At 51.4% G+C, this 13,926-nt stretch overlaps 1 protein-coding gene across 1 annotated transcript in view; it reads right to left on the bottom strand.

Annotated features, from left to right (window-relative positions):
- Positions 1–504: 504 nt before the first annotated feature.
- The window catches only part of LOC128789327 (protein AHNAK2-like), a 28,843-nt gene continuing 15,421 nt past the window's right edge, over positions 505–13,926 (bottom strand). The window contains exons 5-7 of the mRNA XM_053945154.1: positions 11,399–13,480; positions 9,377–10,447; positions 505–8,425 (exon numbers count right to left, since the gene is read on the bottom strand). Of these exons, the coding sequence (XP_053801129.1) occupies positions 1,498–8,425; positions 9,377–10,447; positions 11,399–13,480 (10,081 nt within the window). The 3' untranslated portion in view covers positions 505–1,497. The remainder of the gene's footprint in view (positions 8,426–9,376; positions 10,448–11,398; positions 13,481–13,926) is intronic.

The raw sequence follows: 13,926 nt of genomic DNA, 5'->3' as shown, positions 1-13,926 counted from the left end.
GAGCTCAGTGTGGCCTTCAAATGCCCAAGAGGGGAAGCAGAGGGGCAGGTGCTATCTCTTCACTCTCGTGGCCAGTGACAGGACCTGAGGAAATGGCTGGAGCTGAGTCATGAGGAGTTTAGGATAGATGTTAGGAAAAGATTTTTCACCCAAAGGGTATTTGAGCACTGGGACAGACTCCCCAGGGCAGTGGTCACAACCCCAAGCCTGGCAGAGTTCAAGAAGCCTTTGGACAATGTTGTCAAGCACGTGGTGGGAGTCTTGAGGTGTCCTATGCAGGGCCAGGAGTGAGATTCAAGGATCCTGACAGGTTCCTTCCAAATCAACATATTCTATGATTCAACTTGGGATTGTAATGAGTGAAAAGTCTCCATTACCCTTACGTTAAGGACCTGCGCTGTCATTAAGCATCCACCTCAGCAGACAGTGAAGTACATGCAAACTTTTGCAAATTTAACCTGGGATTTTCCTAATCAGAAATGCCAGTAACTCACACTACTCAAGTTATTATTCATACAGTGAGTTTATTGTGAATTAAGAATACAGACAGTGTTTTAATGGTACATGTGAAGGCTGTCACATATGCACTCTGGTTTTCATTGTGCACTTGAGAGAAGCGCTAATATAAACAGAGGAGCAAATAATTATATACACCTCCTTTCCCAGAAAATCTCTGAAGCAATTCCACCAGTGTGGCAGATCATTCGAAGCATTTAACTATCCCATAAGTATATACATTAAAATTTATTTATCCACATTTGAATAATATTCTTTGTAAGCGTGTTTTATTCTGGTATCTTACAAACATGATTGAGTTACATGTTTTTTGGTCTTGAAATTATTCTGTTGGTTTTGCTGTTTTTGGTTGGTTTTTTTTTTTAATTATTGTAAGGCTAAATATGACCCACCACAATAATAAAAAATGAGAAGAGATGAAGAGGCAAAGCGTAGTCTCTCTACACTAATATTTAATTTTTATTTTATATTTTAAAATGTTTGTGGACTATACATACTACCTTAGCTGAAATAAAGAAAAAACATTTTAATAACAAAGCAAAAGTGGATCAGAAAGTTCCAAAATCTAAACAGGTAAGTATAGTTCTCATAATACTTGTTTAGAACCCATTCTGGAAATAATCTGTAATCTAAATATAACTGGTGGGTTTTGAGAAGCCTCTTTAACAATTCTTTTGGTACTGTTGAGCCTGTCAATGATTTACTTTCATGGTTCTGGTATATACTCAGACTTTGCTCAAATTATGGGCTCATCTGCACCTGTCATAATTGCTGCCTTTGGGGTAGATATGAAGAAATAATTCTTTTTATTAGTGTACAATCTAGTACGTCCATGTACTTGAAAATTTGAATGCAGTAAATTCTGTTCAAGTGTTTTCATGAATACCAACCTTGGGTTTTAATTTTGTTAGTAGAAAATTAGGAAAACATTCTCTTCCGTGGATGATTTTGTTTTCATTGAGAATTGAGAAAATACAACCTTCATTTGGTTGTATCTCCAACAATATTAGATTTACTGTCTTTTTCTTCCTCCAACAATATTAGTTCAGTTCTTGCTGAAGATGTCACGATAGATGAGGCCCTGTCAGTTTCAGCTTTTTCACCTTCTCCTATTTCTTTAGGTGATAAGCTTTCTCGTGCATCAAAAAACACATCTGGCTTATCTGTTGGGCTATCTTCATCTGAGAGTCTCCCCTCTTTATGACCCACCTCTTCTTTGTCAACAGACTTAGCCTTTTTGGAGGGAGATGTGAAACCAAGCTTGGGAAATCTAAACCATCCAGTTTTTTCACTCTGCTTAGAGGAATCATCTGATGTGTCAGCAGGTTTCACATCTTCTGGAACTGATTTTTTTATTTCTGCTTTTGCATCTGTGCTTGCTTCTTCCCCAGAAGCTGAAAAGCCAATACTTGGAAGCCAAAACTTAAATCTTCCAGGAGACCTTTTACTATCAGTCTTTTCTTTCTCATTGGTTATGTCTTTTTCTTCACCTTCCACTGCTTCAACTACATCTTCATCTTCAGAGAGAGGAGCTGCAGTTACTCCCTCTGGTGATTTATCAGGAAAACTCTCTTCAAGTTTACTGGGACCCTTTACTTCAGCAGCAGATGTTTTTAACTTTGACAAACTTACTTTTCCTCTAGATTCTTCAGACTCACAGTGTGGTTTGTCAGATAGTTTAAGCTCAGAACTGCCAGGTCTCTGTGCTGCTACTCCAAAGCTTTCACCACCACCTGTAGGTTTTCTCACTAATGCATCTCCTGTTGGAGATGGCTGCTGGACCAGCATGTCTAAATCACTGTGTGATTCAGGCAACTTGGCCTTGAGCAATGAGAATCCCAAAGTAGCAGTTTTGACCTCTGATGACAGAATCTCTGATTCTTTCAGTATTTCAGTAGTGTAAATCTCACACCGCTCAATAGCAACACGTTCAGTTTCTACTTTTTCACTTACTTCTTGGCCCTCTATATAAGACCAATGAATGTCTTGCCCTGGACTTGAAAGGGAGGACTCAATGGTAGCTGTCATTTGTGCTGTTTTTATGTCAGGCTCAGTCAGTGTTAAAATTTTGCTTTTTGCTTTTTGAATACCCCCCTCTACAGCTCCTGATGTTTCTTCAGGGATAGCAGAGCTTGCTGGCAGTTGCACTATTTCAATGTCAGTACTAGATCCCTTTGGATCTGTTACAACTTTTGACAGTAAAACATCAGCTTCAATTGGGGGAGTTCTGAAAGTGAATCTTGGTATTTTTAGTTTGGGAATTCTTACACTTACTTCTGGGACACCTTGTGTTTGGTCCACTGTTTCCCCTGTTATTCTGGCAGATGCTTCTATATGATCTAGAGCTGGACTTTTCAGGCCAATCCATCCTTCTGGTTTTTGTAACTGCATTTCTGCTGTGCCTCTTTCACTTTTAGGTGCTGAATCAGCTTCTGACTTTGGCAAATCGGTATCATCTTCAAACCCCTTGGTTTCAGAATGCAACATTCCAAATCTTGGAATCTTAAACTTGTATGCTTTAATTCTACTTATTTCTGCTCTGTCTTCTACTTGCACTTCCACTCCTGCAGACGTATCCTTTTCAACACTTTTCACGCGAAATTTCATTTCAGGATCTACTCCAGTAATTTTAACATCCGTCTTCACTGTTGGAACTTCTACCTTTAGATCTTCCAGTTTAGCAGTAACGTAAGTACCATCTTCCAATCCTTCTGTTGTAGACCATTCACACATAGTCCTTTTTAACTGACTTTCTTCACTGTCTTTTCCTATGATTTTCACCTCACCCTTTATCTTTCCTTTTTTAATTGCTGCCTCTTTATTTTGAGAATCTAGCTCTTCCTTTGGAAGACTAACATCTATTTTCTTCTGTGTTGCATCCAGAGTAATTTCAGCTAATGATGGTTTGCATTCTACCTCTGATGTCTCTAATTTCATGGAATTTTCTACCTTTTGGACATTTATATCCTGTGATTTGCCTTTATGCTCTGGAAATGTCAGAGTACATGTAGGAAACCTATTTGTTGAACTCTCGTCCTTGTCAGTTTCTGAACTTGGGTATGATTTAGACAATTCTGCTGCAGACACTGTGATTTCTGAAGTATGTCCTTCAGCACTGCACTTAACTACATCTGTGTAAGTTTCAGTTTTTTGAATACTAACTCTACTATCTGTTCTTTCTGTGGATAATGAAATATCTCCTTCAATCTTTGGCAAGCTAACATTAGAACTCTTCATAGAATCTCCTAATTTTTGAATCCCTTCTTTTCCAATAGTAATTTCAGCAACTGCATGTGGTAATGAGAAGATATTTTCAGGGACGCTTGTTTCAGTTTGTACTTTAGCAGAAGGAGTAGTTGCCTGAGCTTTTTCCATACTTCTTTCAATATCAGCATCACTTTTTTTTTCCTTTAAGGATGACCTGCCAAATGCAGGTATTCTGAATTTTGGCATTTTAAACCATCCCTGGTGTTCTTCAGTCTGAACTTCTTCAGCTTTTATTTCACGTTCTTTTAATTTGATTTCCTTCTCCCCAAGACTCTCAGTAACTCTCTCTGTTTTTGGTTTAGGCACTGACTGGGTGCTTATGTCTACCTTTGCATCTTCAGTGCCACCCGTCAGAGCTTGGGATGTTTTTATCTTACCATCAACTACTCCAGGATCTGACATATCAGATGTAAGTTCTGATGCTGGAACTTCCACAGCAATGTCAGCAATTTCATTTGTTGTTCTCAGTTGGGGTGGCTCAGTTTCTATTTTTGGAGAGCTGATCTCTGTCTCTGGGACTTTCCCTTTTGTGCGGGAGATTCCAAACTTTGTCTTCTGGAATTTGGGCATTTTAATCTTCCCTTCAGGACCTTCCAATTTCATTTTTCTTCCATCCACAACTGATGAGTTTCCTGTTAACATATCAGGGCTCTTCAAATCAACTGAAGCTTCTCCTTTGGGGAGCTTAGTACCTGTTTTTTGAATGTTACCTTCATTGGTAGAACTTATTTTTAAGTCAACCTGTTGAAAACTCCCCTCTGAGGGAGTCAAAGAAGCATCAGTCTTTGCTGAGCTGACTATTATTTCAGTGTTAGAGGCTTCAGTTTCTACTCTGGAAAACTCCAGAGTGTGGACCGTAGTGTCAGCCAGTTTTATGCTGATTTGTGCCCCTTCTTTAGTCCCTTCAGGATGACTTTTTTCTATATCAGGTATCTTAATTGAATCATCACCCTCTATTTCTCTTTTAAGAAGAGTAGCATCAGCTTCAACTTTTGGTGACTGAGACTGAGATTTTGGAACCTTGATCTTGGAGAGTGAAATTTTAGGCATGACAAATTGAGGCTTTTTAATGGGGCTTTTTTGTTCAACTTTTCCTGCAGATATTTCCAGATCAAGGTCTGGCCCACTACATTGATCATCAGTTGTAGTACCTTTCACTTCTGTGTCTATTCTGCTTGACACGACAGCAAGTTTTTGGTCTTCCAAATTTGCTCCAGAATCAGATTTAACACTTGCTTCCTTCTTTGGTGACCAACTGAAGGATGGAAGTTTGAATTTGGGCATTTTGAAATGTCCTTCTTTCTCTTCTCCATCTCCATCTTGCTTTATTTCCCCCTTGATCTTTACTGCTGCATCTGAATCTTGAATATCACTGTCTGTTTTTGGAATAGGAATGTCAGCTGATGGGAGGTGAACATCAGCCTCTGATGTCTTACTGTCAGTTTTGGTAATTTTGGTTTCAGGACTGTAAGTCCCTGTTTCTATGCCACATTCCACCTTCAAGTCGGGTGCTTCAACAGCTATGTCAGATATTTCTACTGTTGCTTTTAGTTGGGGAACCTTTACTTCTGGTTTGGATTGGCCAACATCCTTTTCTGACCCTTTTCCTTTAGAAAGTGTAATTCCTACCTTTGGCATTTGGAACTTAGACATTTTTGGTTTTCCTTCAGAACCTTCAGCTTTTATGTCTACATCACACACAGCAATTTCACTTGATGTTCCTTCAACAGTTATGTCAGGACTCTTCACCTCAAGTGAACCTTCAGGTATCATCTTAATATCTGAGGTGGAGAGGCTGGCATTAGCAGCAGCTGATTTCAGTGTCAGCTCATCTCCTTCACAGGTAGGAACTTTGACCTCACCTGTAGGCATGCTAATATCCATCTCTATTTTGGGAGCTTTGGCTTCTGGTTTGGAAAATTCCAAAGTTGGGACTGTAACTTTAGGCACTTCTATGCCCAGTCCTGCCCCTTCTCCACTACTTCCTTTCTCAGATTTCTGAACAGAAACACCTTCTATTTCTTGTTTGGGTCCAGAAACATCAGTTTCCAGTACAGGCAGAGAGACCTGTACTTTCTGACCCTTAATTTTAGGGAATGAGATCTTTGGCATGGTAAATTGGGACTTCTTGGTTTTGGCCTTTTCACCATCTTTTTCTGTTGTATCAAATTCTTCATTAAGGTATTGATTCTCAGGAGTAGGAAAAGTTAATTCAGATCCCATGTCTCCAGATAAGGTAGACAAAGTGCGTCCTTCCAGATGTTCCTCAACATGAGAAGGAGCAATAGCTTCTTTCTTTGGTGACCACCTAAATGAAGGCAGTTTGAATTTTGATGATTTAAATTTGTTTTCTTTCTCCTCAGTACCCTTCTCTCCTGTAACAACTTCCTGTTCTGCCTTGCACTCTAAAACTGGGCCATGGATTTCTGCTTCTAAGTTCGGCAAGGTAACCTCCATGGATGAGAGATTTGGATCCATTGCTGGTGCATCCAGAACAACTTCAAGTGAAGGCTTTAAACCAAGTTGGGCATCAGAGATTTGAGCTGATTTTTCAATATCAGGATCAGTCATATCAGATTTTATCCTCCCCTTGGAAATTTCAGATTCCATGCTGGAACCAATGTCACTTTCAGATGCTTTTTCCTTAGCTCGAATTCTGAATTTTGGTTTTCGGAATTTAGGAATATTAACTGTGACCTCTGTGTCAAACAAAGATATTTCAGCAGAAGTGGTTTTGCCCTCTAGCTTAATACCTCCTTGCTCCTCAGAACCATCATCACATAAAATTTCAAAATCTGAAAGATTTTCATCAGCAGGAGTTGCTATTTTTGATTCTGGGGAATTAATTTGGTATTTAGTAAGAGTAATATCCCCCTTTTGTAATGAGGACTCCAGATCAATTTTAGATGAAGTCACTTCACATTTAGAAAAACCAATGCTAGGAATTCTGAATTTGGTACTTTTAGAGACACTCTCTTCCTTAACGTCAGGAAAAAGTTTAGGTTCAACACTCTGAGAAACATCAGAAGTTTCCCCTGTTAAAGAATAACAAAGAGTTTCTGAAACAGAAACATCAGATCCAGACTGGCTTTGTGCATGAGGTTTGAAAGTTTTAGAAAGAGAAATTTTAGGCATTCTAAATAGAGAAGTTTTAGATTTACCAACATCCACCTCTTTACAAACAGAAGGATCTAGGGAAACGTCAAAACTGGGTGCTTGGATCTCAGAGTCAGAAAATGTCATGTCCACCTCAGCCATTGCTGACGGCATTGTCACTTGAGGCTCCTGGAGACTGACGTCCACCTCTGCAGCCACTGTGCCCTTGGCCTCTTTGCTGCTGGACCAGCCAAAGGAAGGCATGCCGAACTTGGGCATCTTGAACTTGCCGTCCTTGGTCTTGCCGGCCTCCTTCTCTGGGACCTTGGCTTCTCCTTCAAGGCTAAGGGTGGCCTCGGGCGCCTGCAGGTCGAGGCCGGCCTGTGGAAGGGAGACGTCGACGGAGGGCAGGCTGATGTCCACCTTGGGAGCTTTGACCTCAGCTTTGGGCATCTTGAGGGAGGGCTTCTCCAGCTTCAAGCCGGTGCCCTCCCCTGCGGCCGTCACAGTGGTGGAGGGGAGGTCGACCTCTGCGCTGGGCAAACTGACCTCGACTGTGGGCGCCACGGCCTTGGGGGAGGACACTGTGAATTTGGGCTTGTCAAACTTGGGCATCTTGAGCTTGCCTTTCAGACCCGAGCCTTCCAGCTCGAGCTTGCCCTCGGCGGAGGGCGCTTTGAGGTCTGTGTCAGGCGCCTGGATCTCGAGGGAGCCTTCGACGGAGGGCAGCGTGACGTCGGGGGCCGTGACGGTGATGTCGGCGTCAGCGGCCTTCAGCTCCGCCTGTGGGAGGCTGACGTCCGCATCCAGTTTGGGAGACTTGACGGTGGGCTTAGAGAAGACCACGCTGGGCACCTTGACTTTGGGCATGTGTATTTTCATGCCGCCGCCCTCAGCTTTGCCAGCGGCCACCTCCAGGCTGGCTTCGGCCTCGGGCCCCTGCAGGGCGACTTCGCCCTCCTGGCCTTTGGGCAGCGACACCTCGGCCTTGGGCAGGCTGACCTGCGCCTGGGGAGCTTTGACTTTGGGCAGCTTGACGCTGGGCATCTTGACGTCGGGCATCTTGAATCGGCCTTTCTCACCCTCTGCTGCAGCTGGGGCCGTCTCGACGGCCACCTCCACACTGGGCGCTTGGATATCGGCTGCGGCCAGGGTCACTTCCACTTCGGTGGCCCCGGAAGGCACCGTCACTTGAGGCTCCTGGAGACTGACGTCCACCTCTGCGGCCACTGTGCCCTTGGCCTCTTTGCTGCTGGACCAGCCAAAGGAAGGCATGCCGAACTTGGGCATCTTGAACTTGCCGTCCTTGGTCTTGCCGGCCTCTTTCTCTGGGACCTTGGCTTCTCCTTCAAGGCTAAGGGTGGCCTCGGGCGCCTGCAGGTCGAGGCCGGCCTGTGGAAGGGTGACGTCGACGGAGGGCAGGCTGATGTCCACCTTGGGAGCTTTGACCTCAGCTTTGGGCATCTTGAGGGAGGGCTTCTCCAGCTTCAAGCCGGTGCCCTCCCCTGCGGCCGTCACGGTGGTGGAGGGGAGGTCGACCTCTGCGCTGGGCAAACTGACCTCGACTGTGGGCGCCACGGCCTTGGGGGAGGACACTGTGAATTTGGGCTTGTCAAACTTGGGCATCTTGAGCTTGCCTTTCAGACCCGAGCCTTCCAGCTCGAGCTTGCCCTCGGCGGAGGGCGCTTTGAGGTCTGTGTCAGGCGCCTGGATCTCGAGGGAGCCTTCGACGGAGGGCAGCGTGACGTCGGGGGCCGTGACGGTGATGTCGGCGTCAGCGGCCTTCAGCTCCGCCTGTGGGAGGCTGACGTCCGCATCCAGTTTGGGAGACTTGACGGTGGGCTTAGAGAAGACCACGCTGGGCACCTTGACTTTGGGCATGTGTATTTTCATGCCGCCGCCCTCAGCTTTGCCAGCGGCCACCTCCAGGCTGGCTTCGGCCTCGGGCCCCTGCAGGGCGACTTCGCCCTCCTGGCCTTTGGGCAGCGACACCTCGGCCTTGGGCAGGCTGACCTGCGCCTGGGGAGCTTTGACTTTGGGCAGCTTGACGCTGGGCATCTTGACGTCGGGCATCTTGAATCGGCCTTTCTCACCCTCTGCTGCAGCTGGGGCCGTCTCGACGGCCACCTCCACACTGGGCGCTTGGATATCGGCTGCGGCCAGGGTCACTTCCACTTCGGTGGCCCCGGAAGGCACCGTCACTTGAGGCTCCTGGAGACTGACGTCCACCTCTGTGGCCACTGTGCCCTTGGCCTCTTTGCTGCTGGACCAGCCAAAGGAAGGCATGCCGAACTTGGGCATCTTGAACTTGCCGTCCTTGGTCTTGCCAGCCTCCTTCTCTGGGACCTTGGCTTCTCCTTCAAGGCTAAGGGTGGTCTCGGGCGCCTGCAGGTCGAGGCCGGCCTGTGGAAGGGAGACGTCGACGGAGGGCAGGCTGATGTCCACCTTGGGAGCTTTGACCTCAGCTTTGGGCATCTTGAGGGAGGGCTTCTCCAGCTTCAAGCCGGTGCCCTCCCCTGCGGCCGTCACGGTGGTGGAGGGGAGGTCGACCTCTGCGCTGGGCAAACTGACCTCGACTGTGGGCGCCACGGCCTTGGGGGAGGACACTGTGAATTTGGGCTTGTCAAACTTGGGCATCTTGAGCTTGCCTTTCAGACCCGAGCCTTCCAGCTCGAGCTTGCCCTCGGCGGAGGGCGCTTTGAGGTCTGTGTCAGGCGCCTGGATCTCGAGGGAGCCTTCGACGGAGGGCAGCGTGACGTCGGGGGCCGTGACGGTGATGTCGGCGTCAGCGGCCTTCAGCTCCGCCTGTGGGAGGCTGACGTCCGCATCCAGTTTGGGAGACTTGACGGTGGGCTTAGAGAAGACCACGCTGGGCACCTTGACTTTGGGCATGTGTATTTTCATGCCGCCGCCCTCAGCTTTGCCAGCGGCCACCTCCAGGCTGGCTTCGGCCTCGGGCCCCTGCAGGGCGACTTCGCCCTCCTGGCCTTTGGGCAGCGACACCTCGGCCTTGGGCAGGCTGACCTGCGCCTGGGGAGCTTTGACTTTGGGCAGCTTGACGCTGGGCATCTTGACGTCGGGCATCTTGAATCGGCCTTTCTCACCCTCTGCTGCAGCTGGGGCCGTCTCGACGGCCACCTCCACACTGGGCGCTTGGATATCGGCTGCGGCCAGGGTCACTTCCACTTCGGTGGCCCCGGAAGGCACCGTCACTTGAGGCTCCTGGAGACTGACGTCCACCTCTGCGGCCACTGTGCCCTTGGCCTCTTTGCTGCTGGACCAGCCAAAGGAAGGCATGCCGAACTTGGGCATCTTGAACTTGCCGTCCTTGGTCTTGCCGGCCTCCTTCTCTGGGACCTTGGCTTCTCCTTCAAGGCTAAGGGTGGTCTCGGGCGCCTGCAGGTCGAGGCCGGCCTGTGGAAGGGTGACGTCGACGGAGGGCAGGCTGATGTCCACCTTGGGAGCTTTGACCTCAGCTTTGGGCATCTTGAGGGAGGGCTTCTCCAGCTTCAAGCCGGTGCCCTCCCCTGCGGCCGTCACGGTGGTGGAGGGGAGGTCGACCTCTGCGCTGGGCAAACTGACCTCGACTGTGGGCGCCACGGCCTTGGGGGAGGACACTGTGAATTTGGGCTTGTCAAACTTGGGCATCTTGAGCTTGCCTTTCAGACCCGAGCCTTCCAGCTCGAGCTTGCCCTCGGCGGAGGGCGCTTTGAGGTCTGTGTCAGGCGCCTGGATCTCGAGGGAGCCTTCGACGGAGGGCAGCGTGACGTCGGGGGCCGTGACGGTGATGTCGGCGTCAGCGGCCTTCAGCTCCGCCTGTGGGAGGCTGACGTCCGCATCCAGTTTGGGAGACTTGACGGTGGGCTTAGAGAAGACCACGCTGGGCACCTTGACTTTGGGCATGTGTATTTTCATGCCGCCGCCCTCAGCTTTGCCAGCGGCCACCTCCAGGCTGGCTTCGGCCTCGGGCCCCTGCAGGGCGACTTCGCCCTCCTGGCCTTTGGGCAGCGACACCTCGGCCTTGGGCAGGCTGACCTGCGCCTGGGGAGCTTTGACTTTGGGCAGCTTGACGCTGGGCATCTTGACGTCGGGCATCTTGAATCGGCCTTTCTCACCCTCTGCTGCAGCTGGGGCCGTCTTGACGGCCACCTCCACACTGGGCGCTTGGATATCGGCTGCGGCCAGGCTCACTTCCACTTCGGTGGCCCCGGAAGGCACCGTCACTTGAGGCTCCTGGAGACTGACGTCCACCTCTGTGGCCACTGTGCCCTTGGCCTCTTTGCTGCTGGACCAGCCAAAGGAAGGCATGCCGAACTTGGGCATCTTGAACTTGCCGTCCTTGGTCTTGCTGGCCTCCTTCTCTGGGACCTTGGCTTCTCCTTCAAGGCTAAGGGTGGTCTCGGGCGCCTGCAGGTCGAGGCCGGCCTGTGGAAGGGTGACGTCGACGGAGGGCAGGCTGATGTCCACCTTGGGAGCTTTGACCTCAGCTTTGGGCATCTTGAGGGAGGGCTTCTCCAGCTTCAAGCCGGTGCCCTCCCCTGCGGCCGTCACGGTGGTGGAGGGGAGGTCGACCTCTGCGCTGGGCAAACTGACCTCGACTGTGGGCGCCACGGCCTTGGGGGAGGACACTGTGAATTTGGGCTTGTCAAACTTGGGCATCTTGAGCTTGCCTTTCAGACCCGAGCCTTCCAGCTCGAGCTTGCCCTCGGCGGAGGGCGCTTTGAGGTCTGTGTCAGGCGCCTGGATCTCGAGGGAGCCTTCGACGGAGGGCAGCGTGACGTCGGGGGCCGTGACGGTGATGTCGGCGTCAGCGGCCTTCAGCTCCGCCTGTGGGAGGCTGACGTCCGCATCCAGTTTGGGAGACTTGACGGTGGGCTTAGAGAAGACCACGCTGGGCACCTTGACTTTGGGCATGTGTATTTTCATGCCGCCGCCCTCAGCTTTGCCAGCGGCCACCTCCAGGCTGGCTTCGGCCTCGGGCCCCTGCAGGGCGACTTCGCCCTCCTGGCCTTTGGGCAGCGACACCTCGGCCTTGGGCAGGCTGACCTGCGCCTGGGGAGCTTTGACTTTGGGCAGCTTGACGCTGGGCATCTTGACGTCGGGCATCTTGAATCGGCCTTTCTCACCCTCTGCTGCAGCTGGGGCCGTCTCGACGGCCACCTCCACACTGGGCGCTTGGATATCGGCTGCGGCCAGGGTCACTTCCACTTCGGTGGCCCCGGAAGGCACCGTCACTTGAGGCTCCTGGAGACTGACGTCCACCTCTGCGGCCACTGTGCCCTTGGCCTCTTTGCTGCTGGACCAGCCAAAGGAAGGCATGCCGAACTTGGGCATCTTGAACTTGCCGTCCTTGGTCTTGCCAGCCTCCTTCTCTGGGACCTTGGCTTCTCCTTCAAGGCTAAGGGTGGTCTCGGGCGCCTGCAGGTCGAGGCCGGCCTGTGGAAGGGAGACGTCGACGGAGGGCAGGCTGATGTCCACCTTGGGAGCTTTGACCTCAGCTTTGGGCATCTTGAGGGAGGGCTTCTCCAGCTTCAAGCCGGTGCCCTCCCCTGCGGCCGTCACGGTGGTGGAGGGGAGGTCGACCTCTGCGCTGGGCAAACTGACCTCGACTGTGGGCGCCACGGCCTTGGGGGAGGACACTGTGAATTTGGGCTTGTCAAACTTGGGCATCTTGAGCTTGCCTTTCAGACCCGAGCCTTCCAGCTCGAGCTTGCCCTCGGCGGAGGGCGCTTTGAGGTCTGTGTCAGGCGCCTGGATCTCGAGGGAGCCTTCGACGGAGGGCAGCGTGACGTCGGGGGCCGTGACGGTGATGTCGGCGTCAGCGGCCTTCAGCTCCGCCTGTGGGAGGCTGACGTCCGCATCCAGTTTGGGAGACTTGACGGTGGGCTTAGAGAAGACCACGCTGGGCACCTTGACTTTGGGCATGTGTATTTTCATGCCGCCGCCCTCAGCTTTGCCAGCGGCCACCTCCAGGCTGGCTTCGGCCTCGGGCCCCTGCAGGGCGACTTCGCCCTCCTGGCCTTTGGGCAGCGACACCTCGGCCTTGGGCAGGCTGACCTGCGCCTGGGGAGCTTTGACTTTGGGCAGCTTGACGCTGGGCATCTTGACGTCGGGCATCTTGAATCGGCCTTTCTCACCCTCTGCTGCAGCTGGGGCCGTCTCGACGGCCACCTCCACACTGGGCGCTTGGATATCGGCTGCGGCCAGGGTCACTTCCACTTCGGTGGCCCCGGAAGGCACCGTCACTTGAGGCTCCTGGAGACTGACGTCCACCTCTGCGGCCACTGTGCCCTTGGCCTCTTTGCTGCTGGACCAGCCAAAGGAAGGCATGCCGAACTTGGGCATCTTGAACTTGCCGTCCTTGGTCTTGCCGGCCTCCTTCTCTGGGACCTTGGCTTCTCCTTCAAGGCTAAGGGTGGTCTCGGGCGCCTGCAGGTCGAGGCCGGCCTGTGGAAGGGTGACGTCGACGGAGGGCAGGCTGATGTCCACCTTGGGAGCTTTGACCTCAGCTTTGGGCATCTTGAGGGAGGGCTTCTCCAGCTTCAAGCCGGTGCCCTCCCCTGCGGCCGTCACGGTGGTGGAGGGGAGGTCGACCTCTGCGCTGGGCAAACTGACCTCGACTGTGGGCGCCACGGCCTTGGGGGAGGACACTGTGAATTTGGGCTTGTCAAACTTGGGCATCTTGAGCTTGCCTTTCAGACCCGAGCCTTCCAGCTCGAGCTTGCCCTCGGCGGAGGGCGCTTTGAGGTCTGTGTCAGGCGCCTGGATCTCGAGGGAGCCTTCGACGGAGGGCAGCGTGACGTCGGGGGCCGTGACGGTGATGTCGGCGTCAGCGGCCTTCAGCTCCGCCTGTGGGAGGCTGACGTCCGCATCCAGTTTGGGAGACTTGACGGTGGGCTTAGAGAAGACCACGCTGGGCACCTTGACTTTGGGCATGTGTATTTTCATGCCGCCGCCCTCAGCTTTGCCAGCGGCCACCTCCAGGCTGGCTTCGGCCTCGGGCCCCTGCAGGGCGACTTCGCCCTCCTGGCCTTTGGGCAGCGACAC

The sequence above is a fragment of the Vidua chalybeata genome, chromosome 6 (genome assembly GCF_026979565.1).
Source record: "Vidua chalybeata isolate OUT-0048 chromosome 6, bVidCha1 merged haplotype, whole genome shotgun sequence".
NCBI lineage: Eukaryota > Metazoa > Chordata > Aves > Passeriformes > Viduidae > Vidua > Vidua chalybeata.
Note: the sequence above shows the minus strand (reverse complement) of the source record. Positions and strands in the feature narration are given on the sequence as shown.